General features: G+C 33.9%; 1 protein-coding gene across 9 annotated transcripts in view; it reads right to left on the reverse strand.

Annotated features, from left to right (window-relative positions):
- The window catches only part of SUCO (SUN domain containing ossification factor), a 75942-nt gene that overhangs the window by 34804 nt on the left and 18387 nt on the right, over positions 1-22751 (reverse strand). For 5 of the 9 annotated variants that reach the window (XR_012331562.1, XM_019918335.3, XM_019918336.3 and 2 more), the window contains exons 3-10: positions 21396-21506; positions 18859-19013; positions 15527-15664; positions 15142-15292; positions 10446-10569; positions 9548-9684; positions 8401-8468; positions 1106-1213 (exon numbers count right to left, since the gene is read on the reverse strand). Coding sequence is in view for 8 of the 9 variants with exons in the window: in XM_019918335.3 (XP_019773894.1) it covers positions 1106-1213; positions 8401-8468; positions 9548-9684; positions 10446-10569; positions 15142-15292; positions 15527-15664; positions 18859-19013; positions 21396-21506 (992 nt within the window). In the remaining variant the exon portion in view is untranslated. Of the gene's footprint in view, positions 1-1105; positions 1214-8400; positions 8469-9547; positions 9685-10445; positions 10570-15141; positions 15293-15526; positions 15665-16448; positions 17043-18858; positions 19014-21395; positions 21507-22751 lie in introns of those variants that run through there. The other 4 variants (XM_019918341.3, XM_019918334.2, XM_019918339.2 and 1 more) reach the window with 3 other exon arrangements.

The following is a 22751-nucleotide window of genomic DNA, read 5'->3' on the forward strand; positions in this document are numbered from 1 at the left end:
GCAAAGGAAATCATTTGAGCAAGATTAGTAAAAGAAAAATGAAGGAGAGATTTTGAGAATTCATTTCAAAAACTGTATACTGCCAATGCTAAGTGTGGGGTGAGGGAAGAAACACCACGGAAAACCCTTAATGATCAATGATAAAAGAATGGTAGGGCTTCCCTGGTGGCGCAGTGGTTGAGAGTCCACCTGCCAATGCAGAGGACACCGGTTCGTGCCCCGGTCCGGGAAGATCCCACATGCAGCGCAGCGGCTGGGCCCGTGAGCCACAGCCGCTGGGCCTGCGCGTCTGGAGCCTGTGCTCCACAACAGTGAGAGGCCTGTGTATCGCAAAAGTAAAACCAAAACAAACAAACAAAAAAAACAGCTTCCTACATGGTATATTATGGGCACTCAAAAAGGATTTATGGAAGGAATAAACACCTCCACAGGGAGGAAAATATCAAGTATTCATTAAAAATGATGTGTTTAAAACACAAAAGGATATTCTCAAGATGTAAGCATTAAAAACTGACTTTTTTGGTAGAACAAATGTGTATAAAAGACTGGAAGGAATGTATTAAAATGCTAATACAGTTATCTATGGTTGACAGGATTGGGGTTCTCTACCAAATTCCTTACAACATATGTTTCTCTTATAATCACACATATATACCAAAGTTTTTAAAATATACTTTAACAAAAATATACCTCATGATATAAAATGCTCATGTATGTTTTTAATAACTTTTTAAAGAAATATCTGAAAGCAATAGGTCATAATATATTAAAAGTAAGGACTTTAAAGTCATACAGATCTACATTTGAATCTTGGTTGTCCAAGTCACAAGTCACGTGATCTAGGCAAGCTACTTAATCTCTCCTTGTCTGTTTCCTCATTTCATAAGGGAATAATATCAGAGGGCTGTTATAAGCACTACATAAGTTAATGAAAGTAAACTAACAAGTGCCTTTCCTACAATAGTATTACTACTGTTCTTACAAATTGATACAAGTTGATTAAAATAAAAAATAAAATAATTAAAGTTTTAAAATGTGACCTGTTCTTAAATTTTTATTTTGAAAATCCAATATAAACTCTGTAGAAACCAGCTTTAGAATTTACCTGTCACTGATAGAAACCAGAAAGTCTTTAGGAGTAGAAGAAAATAATTCATAATTTGCAATATCAAACTGTTTTACTTGAATTGGTTCACAGAGTTCAATAACAAACCTTTAAAAAGAACACAAGACAATTATTTAGATAAACCAACCAAAATAACATTTCATATTAAACATGACATTAACAGCTTACATAAACTAGACATGAAGTTACTCATGAAGTTACTCATTAAAAAAAATGTAAGGAAGGAAGAGGATTAGCAACCTTGGTTATAAAAAAGGAACACCCTTAAGTATTTCCCAGCCATATCATTAGTGGGAAAAAAAGATACTGATTTTGTCCTATAATATTGTTTTAGAAGATTCTTTTCTAATGACAAACCTCATTCTTGGAGAAGGAATGACTTGACTAAGAACAGCTAGTACGAGTAACCTGACCACTCTAGAGGGCCGTTTGGCCATATTGTCTCAAAAGGTACCATAGCCTTTGATTCAGCAATATACTTTTAGAAATTTAATCTACGGATACACGTCTCCAAATGATCACCCTTGAATATACATCTTAATAAATATAACAAAGCACAGTTTATAAGAGCAGGGGGGGAAAGTCAACCTAAATGTTTAGCACAGAGCATTGATTAACAAATTATGGCCCCACCCAGACAATGAAATACCAAACAGCTATTAAAAATGGTGCTAAAAACCATACATTCCATTTACATAAAAATCTAGAAAATATAAACTAATGTATAGTGATATAAAACAGATCTTTAATTGCTATGGGGTTAAGGCTGGGAGGGAAAAATTATAAAGGGGCATGAGGACTTTTGGGGGAGACAGACATGCTTGTTATCTTCATTGTGGTGATGGTTTCATAGATGTATAAATGTCAAAACTTATCAAATCGTACACTTTAACATTTCACAATTTATTTTACATGCAGTTGTTTATGCCAATTATTCCTCAATAAAGCTGTTTTTAAAAATACAATAAACTAGTAAATAAAACAAAAAAGAAGCAGACTCACAGATATAGAGAACTAGTGGTTACCAGTGGGGAGAGGGAAAGGAGGAGGGGAAATAGGGGTAGGGAAGGGGAAAAAAAAGGGTTATTATGGGATTATATGAAATCATGTGTATGAAATTTTTGAAAAAAATGATACTTGAGATATATATATTTATGGACATGGAAAAGATGCCACAAAATATTGCTGTTTAGGAAAAAATTAAAAGTATCGTTCTACATGTGTAAAATAAAACTGCATAAAGCATGGCATTTAGGGAAAAGAAATACTCATGACATCTAGCACTCCAATACTTTAATAAACTAAGTATTATATCAAATGAGATTACATACACTGACAATTAAATGTTAAATAAATTAAAGGCATTGAAATTAACATATTGTGTTAATCCTGGAAAGCAACAGAACTGAGTTCCAGGAGATGGTAAAGACAGCCATGATTCAGAGAAAAGCTCATGAAAAAAAGGAAACTAACATTAGCTGAATGCTTACTCTGGGTCAGATACCATGGTAGATGATTCATATCCATCCTTTGATTTAATTCGTACAACCAAACTGCATAGGACACTATCTCCATTTTATAGAACCATTCAATAATCACTAATTGGTTACTTCACATTTTTCCCTTCTGCCTTTTTAGTAACAGAACCTGTCCCCCCCTCCAAAGATGTAGCCAAGCATACGGCCACCCATCAAAGACTTTTTCCCAGACTTGGCAATGTTTCTTAGTTATGAGTCATGGGATGTGAGCGGTGTGTCCAGTGCAACTTCCAGGTCAAGCCTTTAAAAAGAAGCTGCTACCTCTCCATTTGCTTTTTCCTACCTTGCAGGCTAGAATGAGGGTGTGGTAGGAAATCATCTCAGCAGTGCAGGCAGAGACAACATCTCAGGGGTGGTAGAAAAACATGACAGAAGGTGTGTGGGTCCTTTCATTGTTCTCTGTTCCCTGCACCATCTACCAGCTTGAGGTTTTTATGTCAGAGAAAATTAAATACCTATCTTTTTTAAACCACAGTTATCTGGTCTCTGTTAAAGCAGCAGAATCAAGAGCCCTAACTAATAGTCATTTAGCCAATACATAGTAAAGCTAAAAGTCAAAACAAACATCTATCTGGCTCCAAAGCCTAAACATTGTCCATACCACCACAACACCCTGGGGAGAGGAAACTAAAGAAAATCAGACTCAAGACTTTGCTTTTTATTTACAATGGAGAAAATAAATCTAAAAGAGCATTAAGAAGAAAAAGCAAATTCTCCTCTACCTCCTTTTTTTGCATACAATGTGTTCTCAATTTCTAAGAAAATAGAAGCTATATTACTAACAGTTAAAATAAACTTTTGGACAAATGTATTTCCAGGTGTAAAGAGTCAATTCACTGGGCAAATTTAACAATTCTAAAACTTGTATGAAACTAACAGACTCATAAAACATTAGTACATATGTAATTATTCCACATGAAAGTTGATTTTAAAATGCTTTCTTATCTTACTGCCTCACCTTTTCTATTTTCTTAGAGGCAGACAACCCTGTAAATTAATAGAACTACATAAAAAGCTGACAAATCTAATTTCAACATACTTCCCTTTATTATTTATAGGTCAGGAATTTTAAAAGGTCAGTAAAGTAGCAGATCTAAACATAATAGTTTGATAAAATACCATGTGTCAAAATTTAGATGATATGAACATACTACCCAAGGCAATCTACAAATTCAATGCAATCCAATGGCATTTTTCACAAAACTAGAACACATAACTTTAAAACGTATACAGAAAGACAAAATACCCCAAATAGCCAAAACAATCTTGAGAAAGAACAGAGCTGGTAGAATCACATTCCCTGACTTCAGACTATACTGCAAAGCTACAAAGAAAAGATCTTTAAACAATAAGAGAATACCATAAACAGCTTTACTACAAAAACTTTCAAAATGGATTAAAGACAAATTCCTAGAAAAATGTAATTTACCAAAACTAACTCAAGAAGAAATAGAAAACCTATATAGTCTCATAATTATTTCTTTTAAAAATAATTTTTAAAACTTCCCATCTATTCACACAAGTATAAAACAGTACATGCACAAGCTTATTTATAATAACTGCCTGTCATGGCAAAAGATTATAAACAACCCAAATACCATCAACAGAAGACTAGTTAAATCTTGGTACAATCATATAATGGATTTTCATGCAGCTATCAAAAAAAAAATGAGAAAGTTTTATATGAGTGAAACAGAAACATGACCAGATATTTTTAAGTTAAAACTTAATTCAAGGTGAGATAGTATAATATGCTACTGTGAAAAGTGAGAGATAAATTAAAATCTCTAACTTTTTGCATAAAGAAACTAAAAAGATACCTAAAAATTTAACACTGAATAGGAAGATAGATGACAGACTGGAAGTATATTTCTCACTGTAACTCCCCTACCTCTTTTAAATACCTTTTTGGGTTTGAGCCATGTGACTGTACTAAATATTTATTTTTGAAATCACATACTTAATTTAATTTAAAATTAACATCTTCCCAGAGGCCTGGAAGGTTTTACAGTTGAGTTCCAAACACTGAATCTTGAGAAAAATGAACAAAGCTGGAGATATCATGCTCCCTGACTTCAGATTATACTACAAACCAACAGTAATCAAAACAGCATGGTACTGACACAAAAACAGACAACAGATCAATGGAACAGGATGGAGAGCCCAGAAATAAACCCATGTACTTATGGTCAATTAATCCATGACAATGAAGACAAGAATATACAATGGAGAAAAGACAGTCTCTTCAATAAGTGGTGCTGGAAAAACTGGACAGCTAAATGTAAAAAAAATGAGATCAGAACATTTCCTCACACCATATACAAAAGTAAACTCAAAATGGATTAAAGACCTAAACGTAATAAGACCTGAAACCACAGACCTCCTAGAAAAGAACATAGGCAAAACACTCTGACATAAATCACAGCACTATTTTTTTGGATCTGTCTCCTAAGGCAAAAGAAATAAAAGCAAAAGTAAACTTAAAAGCTTTAGCACAGCAAAGGAAACCATCAACAAAACAAAAAGACAACCTATGGAATGGGAGAAAAAAGTTGCAAATGATGACTGATAAGGGGTTAATATCCAGAATTTATAAACAACTTATACAACTCAATATCAAAGAAAACAAAGAACCCAGTTTAACACATTATTTTATTTATTTATTTTTATTTTTTGGCTGTGTTGGGTCTTTGTTGCTGCAAGCGGGCTTTCTCTAGTTGTGGTGAGTGAGGGCTACTCCTCGTTGTGGTGTGCAGGCTTCTCATTGCGGTGGCTTCTCTTGTTGCAGAGCATGGGCTCTAGAGCTCAGGCTCAGTAGTTGTGGCGCACGGGCTCAGGTGCTCCGTGGCAGGTGGGATCTTCCCGGACCAGGGCTTGAACCCGTGTCCCCTGCATTGGCAGGTGGACTCTTAACCACTGTGCAACCAGGGAAGCCCAACACATTACTGACCGGGGGATTTTTGCAGAAACTAACGCCTGTGGCCATAATACGTCTCTGGTCAAAAATGTGTTAAAAATGGGCAGAAGACTTGAATAGACATTTTTCCAAGAATATACACAGATGGCCAACAGGCACATGAAAAATGATCAACATAGCTAATCATCAAAAAATGCAAATCAAAACCACGATGAGATATCACCTCACATATGTCAGAATGGCTACCACTGAAAAGTCTACAAATAACAAATGTTGGCAAGGATGTGGATAAAAGGGAACCCTAGTACACTGTTGGCGGGAAACCTAGTACACTGTAAATTGGTGTAGCCACTATGTAAAACAGTATGGAGGTTCCTCGAAACATTAAAAATAAAACTACCATAAGATCCAGCAATTCCACTGCTGGGTATAAAACTGAAGAAAATGAGAACATTAATTTGAAAAGATACAATACGTGCACCCCAATGTTCATAGCAGCATTATTTACAGGAAAAACTGGTGCATGAAAATATGTTCAATCTCATTAGTGATTAGGGATTGACACCTTTCTAGGATCTCAGCCTAATTTGTGAAACAATGTTATTTCTAGTAACAGCAACCTCACATAACAGGTGCTCAATAAACATAGAAAGAACGAAAGAAGGAACAAACAAATGAATGAACAAATGGACAAACTATCAAATGAACAAGAAGGCTCAAAATCCTAAAATGTCAATTATCCTGAAATTCATCTAGACATTTGATACAATGTCAATAAAAATGCCAGCATGATTCTTTTTTTAGAATTCAACAAGATGATTCTAAAATTTAAAAGAAAAAACAAAGGGACAAAAATAGTGAAGATACATCTGAAGATGAGGTATAAACTTATTCTACCAGATATTAGGATTTATAAAGCTATAATGAGACTGTGGTCTTAATATACCCTTAGGTGGGTCAACCCAGTCAAATCAGGTGAAATCAGTAAAGGTGTTCTGAGGTTTTTTAATTATACAATGAGAAGACGCATAAATAGATGAGCAAAAAGTAAAATATACAGTAAACACATATACACGAATACATGCTGTCTGCAAAAATGTTAAAATACAGGGCTTCCCTGGTGGCGCAGTGGTTGGGAGTCCACCTGCCGATGCAGGGGACATGGGTTCGTGCCCCGGTCCGGGAAGATCCCACATGCCGCGGAGCAGCTGGGCCCGTGAGCCATGACCGCTGAGCCTGTGCGTCCGGAGCCTGTGCTCCGCAACGGGAGAGGCCACAACAGTGAGAGGCCCGCGTACCGCAAAAAAAAAAAAAACAAAAAAACGGGTAGCTATGATCACTTATTCTGTAAACCAGAATAAAACAAAATGATTGCTTCATATAACTTCATCCCAGCATGTCTTTGCTTAAAATACAAAATTTTAGAGCATAAAAACTGAGTTGTTACTGACTACAGGGGCTTTTACAAACAAAAACAAAAGCCAAAAAATAACATTTTGATTATGATCTCAGATAACTATTTCCTCAAATTCAGTTTCCAGACCAAATGGCATATGGGAAAATTAAGTTTTTTAATATTATCCCTTACTACCCTTAAATAGCTTGGTGTTAATTTTCAAACTGAACTTAAATATGTATATTAACAAAAGGAGTGAAAACCAAAAGTAGAAAAGAATAAGCATTATCTTTAAAGAGTTTCTCTTTAAATTAAAAAAAAAAATATATATATATCATATATATTAGTTACTCAATTTGATGGTGGTGATTTACCTCAATTCTTTTTTAAAACAGCTGCTTTTGATCAATGAAATCAAGTAATCTAATAAAATTGTTGGTATATCAATTTATTTCCCACATAAATCGGTTCCTTTGCCTATATTCTTAGTTAATGGCAGAATCATAGATCCAAGCAGGGAAGCCAAAATCAAGGGAGATTAACAGATGCCTCTCTCTTCACATCCAATTACTAACCAAGAGCTGTCAATTTTATCTGCTATACAAATTTTTCAGATTCCCCTCTCTTCTTTATCCAAATTGCCAATGTCTTAAAGCCCTCATTTTTCACCTGAGCTATGACAACAGGTTCCTAACTGGTTTCCCTGCTTCCAACGGCATTATGCTGTAGGCCATCTTTTAAGGATAAGCCTTCCTAAAATGCCAGTGAGGTCATGTCATTTCCTTACTTAAAACAAACACTACGCTCCACGGTCTTTAAGATAAACTTCAGAAACTTTTAAGCTAGGTATGTGTAGCATGGAATGGCCTGGTTATTGCTAAACTGACTCTGCTGTCTCATCTTCCATGATTACTCTAATTGTACCTCTATTCTTGTAATCACTAAAATAACTTCTTCAGGTTGCTTCTACTTATAGTTGCCCAGAAATATGCTCCTTTTAGTGTTATCCCCTTATTCTTATAGTTCCTGAATACCTCTGCCTCCCTCATCTGTGACTTCCTATGAATTCAAGGAATTCATCCTTCAAGATTCAGCTCATGAACTACCTCTTCTAGCAAGCTCATCCTCTTCTGCAGTTATATATCATCTCTTTTCCTATAATACCTTTGCAGCAGTACTTTTTATACCATTTGAAAACTGTTGAACTAGATCTGTCAATTTTTTTGTGTGACATCGTCCTTAAAAGGAAAGACATTTTTGTCTTCAATTTTGTACCCCAGGACCTAAGGTAAGTACAGTACCAGCACCAACCAATCATAAATGCTTATTAAGTGACTATATGAACAAATCAATCTAATCCCAAAATAAAAGCTGAATATAATACATGTATAGAGTACACTTTATTAAATTTTATATTACTTACCAAATTTTAGTGCTGCAGGGATTCAACATATAAAGATCCATATTTTCTATAAGAATAGCAGATGTGCTCTATTTTTAGAAAGGGGGAAGGGAATAAATTACTTAAAGAAAAAGATTTATTTCAACTATCAAGCTTTCTAGGTTTTCTGTATTTTTAGATCTTAAAATACACCTAAGACTCTGAAACATTCACTTTGGGAAGAAAGCATAAAAGTAGCTAAAATTTATAAGTTTTGCCTATACTGTGCTAAGTTAGCCTTATAACAAGACATTTAAAATTAAATGTCTGTTACTATAGGGGAAAAATTATTTTTCTATTAGCTATTTCCATCTGTAAATTTCACACAGGTTTTAAGTTTAAAAACAGAGTGTATGTCCTTCAGTAGGTGAATGGATAAACTGTGGTACATCCAGACAATGGAATATTATTCAACACTAAAAAGAAATGAGGTATCAAGCCATGAAAAGACATGGATGAATCTAACATGCATACTAATAAGTGAAAGAAGCCAATCTGAAAAAGCTGCCTATGGTATGATTCCAGCTATATGACATTCTGGAAAAGATAACACTAGGGAGATAGTAAAAAGATCAGTGGTTCCCAAAAGTTGGGGGAAGGAAGCAGTGAATAGGTAGAGCACAGAGGATTTTTAGAGCAGTAAAAATACTCTGTATGATACTATAATGGTAGATACATGTCATTATACATTTGTCCAAAACCACAGAATGTTTAAGAGTGAACGCTAATGTAAACTGTGGACTTCAGGTGATAACAATGTGTCAATATAAGTTCATTAACTGTAACAAATGTACCATTCTGGTGGGAGATGTTGATGATGGAGGAGGCTAACAGGCGTGGGGACAGGGGGTGTATGAGAAATCTCTGTACTTTCCTCTCAATTTTGCTGTGAACCTCTAACTGCTCTAAAAAAATTGTCTTTAAAAAGAAAAAACAAAAATAGGGTGCAATGTATCAACCAATACACTAAGAATCCATGCAAGAAAATGTCTTTAAAAGCATAATCCTGCATTTATTAGTGGATTAGGAAAATAGCTCATGTTAAAATACAGTTCCCAGGAAACCACTGCTTACATTTAATAAAGTCACTAGTTTTCTATATGTACAGAAGAATTTTACACTTCAGTACCTTGGCTTCTGGGTTAGCTGCCAAAATTTTGGCACCACATTCTACTGAAGCATAATTATTTCGATTTTTCTGGACCTTTTTTGTGGCATGTAGACCTCCATTAGAAGATGGATGCATTGACTGACCTGCAGACAAACCTTATTATGAACATATATATATGATGATTATGATTGAAAATACCAAGAGCAAACAATCTCAAGAGCAACAGGCTGCCATCTAGAGAACAGGTTTTAATGCTTTAAATACTTCAAATACTTTAAATACTTAAAAAAATTCAAATACTTTAAATACTTAATAAAATTAATGTTTTAATTTTAAAAACCCACATGAAAATCAAAATGCTTCAGCTCAATAACTTTAAAATATCCCCAATAAACAAATTAACTACAAAAATCCACATTACTCGATTTATGCCTAGTACAATTCACAAAATGAAGCTTATCCATGAAAATCAAAACTTTTTGCATATACATTTTATTCTATTAAGGACGAATGCTATCCTTCTATCTCTAATCCCAATCATAATAATTTTTAACTCTGAGATTTAATTTACAACAAAAGGAGAGTATAATAATTTAGTTCAATTCTGTTTACAGTTTAAAGCTTTATGACTCAGAACTTTCCATGCCTCAACTTTCCTCTTACAAACTGAGATGAAAAATCACTGCTCTGCCTACTTTATTTTAGCCTCATTTAATAATTTACAATAATGGATTTTAATCAGGATTAAGACATATGCACAGGTAAATTACATGTGGGTAATCAAAGGCATCTTGGTAAGTTTCACCTTTAAAAAGTTTTCAAAAATGTTACTTTGTTTTACCAATTAAAAAGAGAACTACATATTTAAACCAGTCCCTTTAAAAAAAAGAAAAAAAGAGTCACAGTGCTTCCTTACTTTTTTCTTTTTCTACTTCCATAACTTTCTTCTTCCATTCATCAAATGTTGGTATATCTTCTGGATCTTTGGGATTTGTTACAGATGCAGGGTCAATTTCTCCTGGTTTTGTATAATCAGAACTCTGACAGAAATGTCAAAAATAAACAGATTTCAGATTTCAAAGAATATAGAGAAAACAGATTAATAAATTATAATAGTAAATACAAATGTTTCTGTCAAATAAAAGTCCAATTTTATAATGAAGGATAGTATTTTGAAAACAAAAACAAAAAATGTAAAAAGAAAAGTTTTGGTTTAACTTAAAAGTTGAGTTTCCCTTCGAAGAATTAAAATCTTCTACCTAAGCACCACAGGATGAATCCCTTCACATGTTAGCAATATTAGCACAGGCTGTAAAAAAACCTATATAATATCGTAAGCCAAGAATTACCATACAAAAACTGTACAAATATTATAATTTTAATGCATCCATCTTAAAATCTACATTAATATATACAATAAAAGAAGCTAACTAACTTTAGATGTCATATATTGTTTCTACAAAATCCTTAACAAGAAGTACCATTTACATAACTAATAAAGACCTAGTGTATAGCAGAGGGAACTCTAAATACTCTGTAATGACCTATATGGGAAAAGAATCTAAAAAAGAGTTGATGAAGCAACTGACAAAGGATTAATCTCCAAAATTTATACGCAGCTCATGCAGCTTAATAACAAAAAAACAAACAACCCAATCCAAAAATGGGCAGAAGACCGAAATAGACATTTCTCCAAAGAAGATATACAGACTGCCAACAAACACATGAAAGAATGCTCAACATCACTAATCATTAGAGAAATGCAAATCAAAACTACAATGAGATATCATCTCACACCAGTCAGAATGGCCATCATCAAAAAATCTAGAAACAATAAATGCTGGAGAGGGTGTGGAGAAAAGGGAACCCTCTTACACTGTTGGTGGGAATGTAAATTGATACAGCCACTGTGGAGAACAGTATGGAGGTTCCTTAAAAAACTACAAATAGAACTACCATATGACCCAGCAATCCCACTACTGGGCATATACCCTGAGAAAACCATAATTCAAAAAGAGTCATGTACCAAAAATGTTCATTGCAGCTCTATTTACAATAGCCCAGAGATGGAAACAACCTAAATGTCCATCATCGGATGAATGGATAAAGAAGATGTGGCACATATATACAATGGAATATTACTCAGCCATAAAAAGAAACGAAATTGAGCTATTTGTAATGAGGTGGATAGACCTAGAGTCTGTCATACAGAGTGAAGTAAGTCAGAAAGAGAGAGACAAATACCGTATGCTAACACATATATATGGAATTTAAGAAAAAAAATGTCATGAAAAACCTAGGGGTGAAACAGGAATAAAAAACACAGACTTACTAGAGAATGGACTTGAGGCTATGGGGAGGGGGAAGGGTAAACTGTGACAAAGCGAGAGAGAGGCATGGACATATATACACTACCAAACGTAAGGTAGATAGCTAGTGGGAAGCAGCCGCATAGCACAGGGAGATCAGCTCGGTGCTTTGTGACCGCCTGCAGGGGTGGGATAGGGAGGGTGGGAGGGAGGGAGACGCAAGAGGGAAGAGATATGGGAACATATGTATATATATAACTGATTCATTTTGTTGTGAAGCTGAAACTAACATACCATTGTAAAGCAATTATACTCCAATAAAGATGTTAAAATGAAAAAAATAGAAAAATAAAAAAGAGTTGATATATGTATAATTGATTCACTTTGCTATACAGCAGAAAGTAATACAACATTGTAAGTCAATTATACTCCAATAAAAATTAAAATAAAAAGAAGTACCATTTATATAAAAATTTTACGGTGGATATGAAAACCTAAATGTGAAAAGCAAAGCTTAAAGAAAGTACAGAAAAACATCTTCATGATTCAGGCTATAAAAGGATTCAACAAGATGAAGAAAGAAATCATTTTAAAAAAGGCTGATACATTTGGATAGATTATAATTTAAAAATTAAATATATCAAAAGACCATAAACCACATGGTTCAAATAGCCAGAGACAGAAATAAATACCTGCAACACATTCAGCCAACAAACAATTATTACCAACTATAAAGACTGCCTACAAATCAATAATGGGGGAGAGTAAAGGAATAACAATAAACTAAGCAAAGAGAAAATACAAAATGTTCACTCTCAGTATAATCAGGGAATGCAAAGGAAAGCTAAAGATACTAAATAAATTATACTAATCTGAGGTTAAAGTGTGACAGCCTATTGAGCCATGGTACATCTATTAGACAGCTAAAGTGAGTTTCACATTTAGGAATATTAAATAAAGATATGCATACCCTATGACTCAATAATTCCACTCCTATGTATAAATATCAGTGAAAACACACATATGTGCCTAAGAAAATATGCATAAGGATACTTACTGCAGCACTATGGATAACATCAAAAAAATTAGAAACAATCTAAATATCCATTAATTGAAGAATAAATTGTGGTAGAATTGAACAATGAATAGACAAAACTTAAAAACAATGTTGAGTAAAATGATACTTAAGACAAGAATGATACCATTTTACATTGTTTCAAAATATGCCAAATAATAGTATGTATAGTTTGTAGCAATGCATATTTGGTAAAAGTTAAAAAACATGCTCTACCAATGTAAAAAACACCAAATTCAAGACAGTGGTTATATCTGAAGTGGAGAGAAGAAATGTAACTGGGAAGGGCATAAAATTCAATCTGTAATTTTTTTCTTAATTGGAAGAATGTATGCAATGATGTTCATTCCATTTTTAAATTACTTCTGTACTCCTAAAACAACACATAATGTACTTATTAACAGTACCTTGAGAAGTGTACAAAACATCTGTTTAGACAGCGTACTTTGGTAAATAGCACAAATCTCATACAGTATATATTTGCTGTATTAGGGCACATTTTCGAGTACTAATACTAATTAGTGTATTAGTGTAATACATCAATACAAATACCTATTATCTCCCTTTAGGAAGACTTATTAGCAAATTGGTTCCTATACAACCTCCACGTTGGAGCGTTTTGCAGAACACACTAACTTATCAAATAAAGTATGTGGCTATTAAAAAAATACATAGCAGAAAATAAAATTAAAGAAGTAGTATTATACTAATTTAATTTAAAAATTAAATAACAAAAATCTAGTTTGAATGAGAAAATAAACAATTATTTATAAAAATTAATATAATTGAGATACTTAAGAGTAAAGCCCAAATACTAAAAGAAATACATAAGAACGTACACACACTCTGTGAGACTCAGGCAGAGCAATCACTATCGCCTCTTAGCAACAAATAAGAGAACTAAACAACACAATAAAATTACTTTGTAAAGCATTATAACAGGCAAAAGAGTGGAATTTTTAACTGTATTAATTACCTCCTAAATAGCTTAATATTCCAGAAAAATTGTCAGATAATGAGCATATTATAAAGTGTCCAGTAGTTTTGTGTACTATCCAGTTCAGAATAATTCTGCCCTGTTAAGTTTGTGTGAGTAGGAGAGAGTTTACACCTGTTATCTCAAGGATCTGCAAGACACTGCTGCAAATGGTTAAGGAGAACAAGCAAATCTTGAACAAAACTGGCTGCCATATTTGAGTTTTACGTTTGATACTTAAATAGCTCAAAGAAGACATTTTTGTAATGTTTGTCTAATTTTATTTATGCCTGTGGTATTTGACAACTGAACTGTAACATATGCTTGATTTGGTTTCACTGGGAAAATTACTTCCTTCAAGATGTTGGACTAGGAAATGGGGACCTTCTATATTTATAAAAAACATCAAATAAACAGCTGGCCCAATGATAGTAAAGTCTCCAGAATGAAGTTTAGTTAGTTATGAGTGCAGATTCACAGAAAATATGTGAAAGAAAAGGTGGAGAACAGAAGATCCAAATTATAAAGAAATAAATGTGGATGTGGTACTCAGTATTTTAAAATACTCTGATTCCACGTGTTTTTAAGTGCATAGAGTGGCCTTCATCTCTTTTATTTAGCTATTTCTTAGCTGAAGGGAGCAGACTTCTCTGTCAACATTTCTTCAGGAAATTCTGTACTGGCCTCTACGTGAAGTCAAAGTAGAACTCGAAAGAAGAAAAGAAAGTAAAACTGCTACACAGGAATGAGCCCTGTCTTTATTTTAAGAACCATATTCTTTAATATAAGCTGGTCTAGTTGTAGTCTGCACACAAATAACAAAGGGTAAAATGTCCCTTTAAAATAATTCTGGTTGAAGAGACTAAATTTAATCTTGTATTATTGAGTTAAATTTTTATTCTGAAGATACTTAACAATCATAACTTCTTCTATATAGCTCTCTTAACTGCTTAAATAAGAACTTTATGTATCTGGTTATCAAATAATCAATGGTGGCAAAAAACCTTTATAATTAAATATAACCCAAGAGAGTTCATACTTGGGACAACACTATGTATAAACAGTATACTGGCAATAGTTCTGTGAAGTAACCACTTGCTATCTGGGAGCACAGTTCACCTCAGTTCCACATTCATCACTAACTACTGATCCCCTGACTTTACGGCAAATACGGATAGCAAATTACAAGATTAGCTAATAACAAAAATGCATTGTATAATAAAGTAGGATATAGTGCAAGTTATTTACCTACCTCACTTTTTAAATTATCTGAAGCATTCAATGCAGATTTTGGGTCACCACCACCCTGATCACTTGATGAAACTTTTGATTCAAATTCCGATTTTGTTATCTTTCCTTTAGCATGCAAAGATGACACATTTTCTATATGCTGGCTGACAAGGCTATTTGAAAGCAAAAGGCATATTAAATAAACAAATTTTAGCTGAATAACGAGTATATGCAATCTAAACTATTATAAGTGTACATGCGTACAAAGTAAACCAAGAAAGGAGTACAAAGGGATCAGTTTCCTCTCAGTCATAAAGTGGAATTAAGCATGCACCAAAGTCTACTAAAACGTGACACTGCTGTTTATTACAGAACCATACAAAGGGCAAACAACTGCTCACACCCACCTTTCGGGCGGACTGACAAAGGAAGGCTGGTCAACTGGAGCATTTGCATCAAGGGCCTCACCAACATCACAATCAGTTTCAGATTGCTCAGTTTCACTTGGCTTGGCTATAGGAACAGTATCAGATTTTTCTATTTCACTAAAATAGAAACAAAAAAGACAATCTGACAATTTAATGGATATAATGAACCATAAGTTAAAAGTGATATTATTGATTTCCAAAACAAATCTAAGCCAGAAAAGAATGCTTTAGAGCTCTGCAGACGATTTTCAAGAATTCAGATATTTTAAATCATGTAAAGATTTAAATTACGTAAACTGTTGACTCGATCTGTTAGTGCCCTTGCTTGGCCTTTAAATATTGGGTTGGCAAAAAAGTGCCTTCGGTTTTTAGGTAAAAATAAGAGACACATTTTTCATTTTCACCAAGAACGTTATTGAACAACATATTCACCCTTTTGTTCCACTACCTTCTGCCATTTTTCAGGCAACTTCATAATTCCATCTTCCCAAAACTTTTTAGCTTTTTGAGCAAAGAACTGTTCCAGGTACCTTTTACAGTCTCCCAGGGAACTGAAATTTTTTCCATTAAGAGAATTTTGTAAAGACCGAAGTAAATGGAAATCCAAAGGTGCAAACGCCTGGTGAATATGGCACATGAATCAGAACTTCCCAGCTAAGCTGTAACAGTTTTTGCCTGGTCATCAAAGAAACATGCAGTCTTGCATTATCCTGATGGGAGATTATGCATTTTCTGTTTACTAATAACAAAATGCTAATTAACAATTCCAGACGCTTTTTGTTGAGTGCTGCTTTCAGTTGGTCTAACTGGGAGCAGTACTGTTGGAATTAATCATTTGGTTTTCTGGAAGGAGCTCATAATAGAGGACTCACTTCCAATCCCACCATATACACAACATCACCTTCTTTGGATGAAGACCAGACTTTGGTGTGGTTGGTGTTGGTTCATTTCACTTGCCCCATGATCTCTTCCATTCCACATTATTGTACAGTATCCACTTTTCATTGCCCGTCACAATTTGTTTTAAAAACAGAATGTTTTCATTACATTTAAGTAGAGAATCACATGCGGAAATACAGTCAAGAAGGTTTTTTCCACTTCATTTATAAGGAACCCAAACATCAAAGCGATTAACATAACCAAGCTGGTGCAAATGATTTTCAATGCTTGATTTGGATATTTTGAGTATGTTGGCTATCTCCCTCGTGGTATAACGTTGATTGTTCTCAATTAATGTCTCAATTTGATCTCTATCAACTGCAGCTGGTCTACCCAATCGCGGAGCACCGTCCAGCGAGAAATCTCCACCATGAAACTTCGCAAACCACTTTTGACATGTTCGATCAGTCACAGCACCTTCTCCATACTCTGCACAAATCTTTTTGTGTGTTTCAGTTGCTTTTTTACCTTTCTTGAAATAATAAAGCATAACAGACCGAAAATGCTGCTTTTTTTCTTCCATCTTCAATATTAAAATGGCTACACAAAAATTCACCAATTTTGATGTCTTTTTTTAAATGCATGCTGATATGACAGCTGTCACATACAATCTAACAAAACTGCTTCGAATGAAGTTAAAGACAACTAAGTGCTACTAGAGTCATCTTACAGAAAAAAAATGAACGAAACTTTTGGCCAACCTAATAGCTAATTACCAAATTTTAAAACAAAATATTATAGGTTAATATCTGATCTTGCCAAAAATAAGATTTTTAAATTATTTATTCTAAATGCATATTCTCTAATGTTTCATTTCTATTAGTACAGTCTACCAATATTAGAATTGTTGCCTATAGTATCAAGAAATCATCTATTATCTCAAAACGCTTCACTAAAATTCTTAAAGCACGTCTATAATTTCATTTAAAAAATATATACCTTAATATTTTTCTTTACCTCACTCCCATTTCACTAGACTGTCATGTTCAATATAATGAGAAAATAAGATGTACTGTTCAGATACACAGTATCTAGCCTTAAATTCTTTCTAAGCATTTAATATTTAAAAATGTTAAATACTATCATTATTTCTAAGCATGTCTTCTGTTACCTTGTCCCTTACCAGGGCAAACTCCTAAATGGTAACTGTAACATCTTTGTGTACAACTCCTTCAACCCATTCCCTTACATTCTTGAAGAGAATAGGTGTCTAAAAAGTGCTTGTGGTAAAAAAAAAAATAGTAGTGATGATAAAAACGATGATATTAACTGACACATGTATTTTTACTATGTGCCAGATATTGTCCTATACATTTTATATAAATTAACTCATTTGATAAAGGATATGTTTAATGTAGTATTAAGAGAAGGGAATTCTGTTTTGTTCTTTGTAGTATTGCTGGAGCTAGGAGTATAAAAGAGATTTTCTAAATTAAGGAAACCTTCAACATCACTAATCATCAGGGAAACGCAAATCAAAACCACAATGAGATATCACCTCACACCTGTCAGAATGGCTATTATCAAAAAGTTTACAAATAACAAATATTGGCAAGGATGTGGAGAAAAGGGAACCCTTGTACACTGTTGGTGGGAATGTATATTGGTGCAGCCACTGTGGAAAACAGTAGGGAAGTTTCTCAAAAAACTAAAACTATGACCCAGCAATTCCACTCCTGGGTATATACCTGAAAAAAACAAAAACACTAATTTGGAAAGATACATGCACCCAATGTTCACAGCAGCATTATTTACAATTTCTAAGACATGGAAACAACCTAAGAGTCCATCAACAGATAAATGGATAAAGAAGCTGTGGTGTGTATATATATATATATATATATATATATACACACACACACATACACACATACACACACAAACAATGGAATACTAGTCAGCCAAAAAAAAGAATGAAATTTTGCCATTTGCAGCAACATGGATGGACTTGGAGGGCATTATGCTAAGTGAAATAAGTCGGAGAAAGATAAATACTGTATGATATAGCTTATATGTGGAATCTAAAAAATACAACAAACTAATAAATATAATAAAAGTAGCAGACTCACAGATACAGAGACCAAACTAGTGGTTACCAATGGGGAGGGTGGGAAGGGGCAATATAGGGGTGGCAGGGTGGAAGGTACAAAGTACTGTGTGTAAGATAGGCTCAAGGATGTATTGTACAACATGGGGAATATAGCCAATATTTTGTAATAACTATAAATGGAAAGTAAACTTTAAACAATGTATAAAAATAAAATAGGCATTATTACTTAGATCTGCTATATAGCCTAAATGCCAAATTTGAGAATCAAAGAAATTTTTCTGTCATTATCTAATCATATTTTTTTTTCTTTGTAATGACTTACTCAAGCTTTGAGATTGGAGTGATCTCTGAGGTAGATGAGCTGGAAATATTTTCCACGTTTTCACTGTCCACAACTACACTGGAAGAATCTTCATGTAGATCAACTGTAGGGAGTGTTTCAATCACAGATGGACTTAACTTTTTTGACTCCGTATTCTGTTTTTAAAAAAGTCAGTTATATTTAATGTTGGGATTAATTATCTCTTTAGCTGAAGAGGGTATCATAAAAAGTATGTCTCAAAAGTAACAATATAAATAATGTTCGCTAAAAAAGTACTTTTATAAAAATCCTTTCTTCTAACATTACCACCCTAAGGAATATATTTCATATTAAAATACAGGCTCTACACATTTTTCATGGCATTTCATAAACTAGGACAAAGGAGCTTGTCTTTCTTCTTTCCTATTTTATACCAGGACCCACAAAATTTCCCTCTTACTGTAATTAATTAATGCTAATAGCAACACAGAAATCCTATATAAATATATAAAATAGTACAGCGCATAGTTTTTGCCCCTGAGCAGTTTAGAAGACAATGTGTATCAACAAATAACAACACAAGGCATGTATAAATAACATTACGAAGCAATACATGATTCTTGCTGCTCCTTCAAGGCCCATATGCTCTGGGCCATTCACTCCTCCAAAACACAAACTGAAACGTACTTAATACCTCCTCATGTTTGAAAACCTCTTATCAGTACCTCCTCCCCCACAACTAACCCTAAATAGAATTAGCCATTCCCCTTCCTCTATGCCTCCACTTGTTCTCTGTACAGACTTTAATCACAGGATCTATAACACCTCAATTGCCCTTATTTATTTCTTTCTCTTCAACTACACTATAAATGTCTTGAGTAAGGACTATGTTTTCTTTTCTTTTTTTTTTTTTTTTTGCGTTACGCGGGCCTCTCACTGTTGTGGCCTCTCCCATTGCGAAGCACAGGGTCAGCGGCTCCGGACACGCAGGCTCAGCGGCCATGGCTCACGGGCCCAGCCGCTCCGCGGCATGTGGGATCTTCCCGGACCAGGGCACGAACCCATGTCCCCTGCATCAGCAGGCGGACTCTCAACCACTGCACCACCAGGGAAGCCCGACTATGTTTTCTTGATCTTCATGTTCCTAGTGCCTAGCACACAGTAGACATTTAATAGTTACTAAATGAATATCAAGTGAGAGGTACTCATGCTCAGTTCAAGGTAAAGAGAAACTAAGGACTACTCTGGACTAGAAGAACTAGGGTTCTGAAGAATAGGACAGCCAGTACAGCAGCAGAAAGAAAACATGAGGCAGAGTCAGAAGAATACAAAATAAAATGTCATCATTTGGGGAATTATTTACACTGGAACGAAAAATTCACAAAAGAGTACAAATAGTTTGCATTTTATGATGGAGACTTTTAGAAAAGAACCATTACAATATTATCAAATACTGCATTATCATTCAATATGCATTCAATATAAAAAAATTAGTAAGATATTTTACACTTTTTTTTTTTTTACTAAGTCTCCAAAATCGATGTGTATCTTATACTTAACGGCAAATCTCAACTTCAACTATCCACATTTCCAATGCTCAATAGCCACAGGTAGCTAATGGCTACTATATTGAACAGCACAGGTCTCTAAGATGCAGTAAGCACTTCAAAGTATTTGAACAAGAGAATACCATAATAAAGATTCAGGAAAATGAACAATGGCTGGACTGTTCAGGATACTCATAAAACTGAAGGGCTACAGAGATCACTTTTCTCTTATTCTTATGCACAAATCTTTTCCAAATGTCCTCCAGAATCCAATAAAATGAAACTTACTATATCTCCTTAGATAACCCAATTAACTTATAAGATAACTCTGGCTGCATTTTTTTAAGAGAATTCTCCCTCCTTTTAAGCTGAAATTTGTATTTGTTAATATTTGAGATATTTAGTTTTTCCTTAGTCCTTCTTCCCTCCAGATCAAATATCCCCAGTTCCTTCAGTCGCTCCTGATATTAAATGGTTTCCAGATGCTTCAGCATTCTGATCAGCTTACATTCTGGTCTAGTTTTTAATATCTTTCATAAAATCTGGTATACAAAATGGAAAATAACATTTAGGATGTAATATGAGAGAAAAAGGAAAAAACACACTCAACCTATTGTTTATTAATCCATATTCCACACTAAGTGGTAAAATTTTGGTATCAAAATGCTCTGTGTTCTACATACAAATATGTTAAGTCAGAATATAATTTCCCCTGACATCTGAAAAACTGAAGAGACAAGATAAACTACAGAAAGCCAAAATGGATCTAAAAGAAAGGAGGACTTACAACCAAACCTATACTACAGAGAAAAGTCACATTTACTACTAAACCTGAAATTCCGAATTTTCTCAAAAGTAGTATTCTTAGCAGGTGACTAGTATTAAGGCCAGTTGCATGGTACTACAAAAAGAAAAAAATAAAAATACACAATATGGTGACCAAACAGGTTTTCTGTTTCGTGCAGCAGTTTGAAAAGGCATATCATTAAAAATCAAAGCAACAAAGCTTACTTGTACATTCACAATGTAGTCATCTTTTAACTTGTGTTCTTCTGGAGGAACAGGTAAGCTTGAACCCACTTTTCCCGATAATTCGGCATTGATAGGTCCCTCTCTTTCATCCTATATTGCAACAAAGAAAAGGTCAATGGATAAAACTGTTTCACAAAAAAGTCCTGAAGCAACATTAAAGACCATCTTTCTATACTTTACAACCAAAACACTTTACTGTGACTTTAATGTCTTTTATTTGTTTCCATGCTTATTGTCTACCTTCCTGCATTACCCTCCTTACTGCTTCACTTCAAATGTATACTACATGTGTGCTCTGGTGGTATAGTGATGAGCATAGCTGCCTTCCAAATATACACTACATCTGATTTCTTAATAAACACTTTAGTCCTACTACCCAGCACTGTGTGTCAGTAAATACTTGATAAATGAATGTACTTATAGTTCTTTGTGTCATCTCTCTTGACACTGAGTTTCAAATTAGAATTTCAGATATATTGTCCTTAAATTTATCTTCTGGCATATAAGCTTCATAAAAGCGAAGTTCATATTCATCATTATCTAAGCCTGTAGAGCATATACTAGGTACCCAAATGTTTGCTGAAAGAATGTTTCCCCTTCCTTAATGCTTTGCTTAAACTCATTCTTACATTTAAGTTTTCAAATTTCTCATCAAAGAAGATATTAGCTCTAAATCTTATAGGCTGTAGATAGAAGCACACAATTATACTTTATTCAGAGAGATACCCAGCAATAGTCTTCAAAATTTTAACTGCTCCATCCCAGAAATATATCCTGTGTAACTCAGAAATTTAAATAATCTACTCTAAACACAGTATCATGCCAAAAATAAAAACAGCCCAAGCATGTAATTATAAGTTTGTGCATTCACACATACACACAAACGTACACACAAACATGCATGCACACACACAGCTGAGAAACAATGCAAAAGTCTATCAATAAATAAATGCTTAATAAATTGTGATATACCCAAATGACAGAATAAAAATGTAGCTATTCAGAAGAATACAGTAATATGCAAAGGTATCCATGAGATATTACTGGGGAAGAGGGGAAATAAATTTGTACAATATTTTTTGAACAAAAATTAAAACATTAATTTGTGTGCTATAAAATGATATATCTATAACCACAGAAAATGGTCTGTTTTCACAAGAAACCGTAAATTGTGGTTCCTTCGAGGAGGGGAATGGGATATAAATATGAATATCTTATAGTGGGTATAAATTACATCTGTAATTTAAAATAAGTATATTGATTTGGGGGGGGAGCCAAATCTAGCTAAAGTCAATACTCACCTTTTATCATTTAAAATGATAAAATAATAAATTA

This window comes from Tursiops truncatus, chromosome 1, assembly GCF_011762595.2.
Source record: "Tursiops truncatus isolate mTurTru1 chromosome 1, mTurTru1.mat.Y, whole genome shotgun sequence".
NCBI classification, from domain to species: Eukaryota; Metazoa; Chordata; class Mammalia; order Artiodactyla; family Delphinidae; genus Tursiops; species Tursiops truncatus.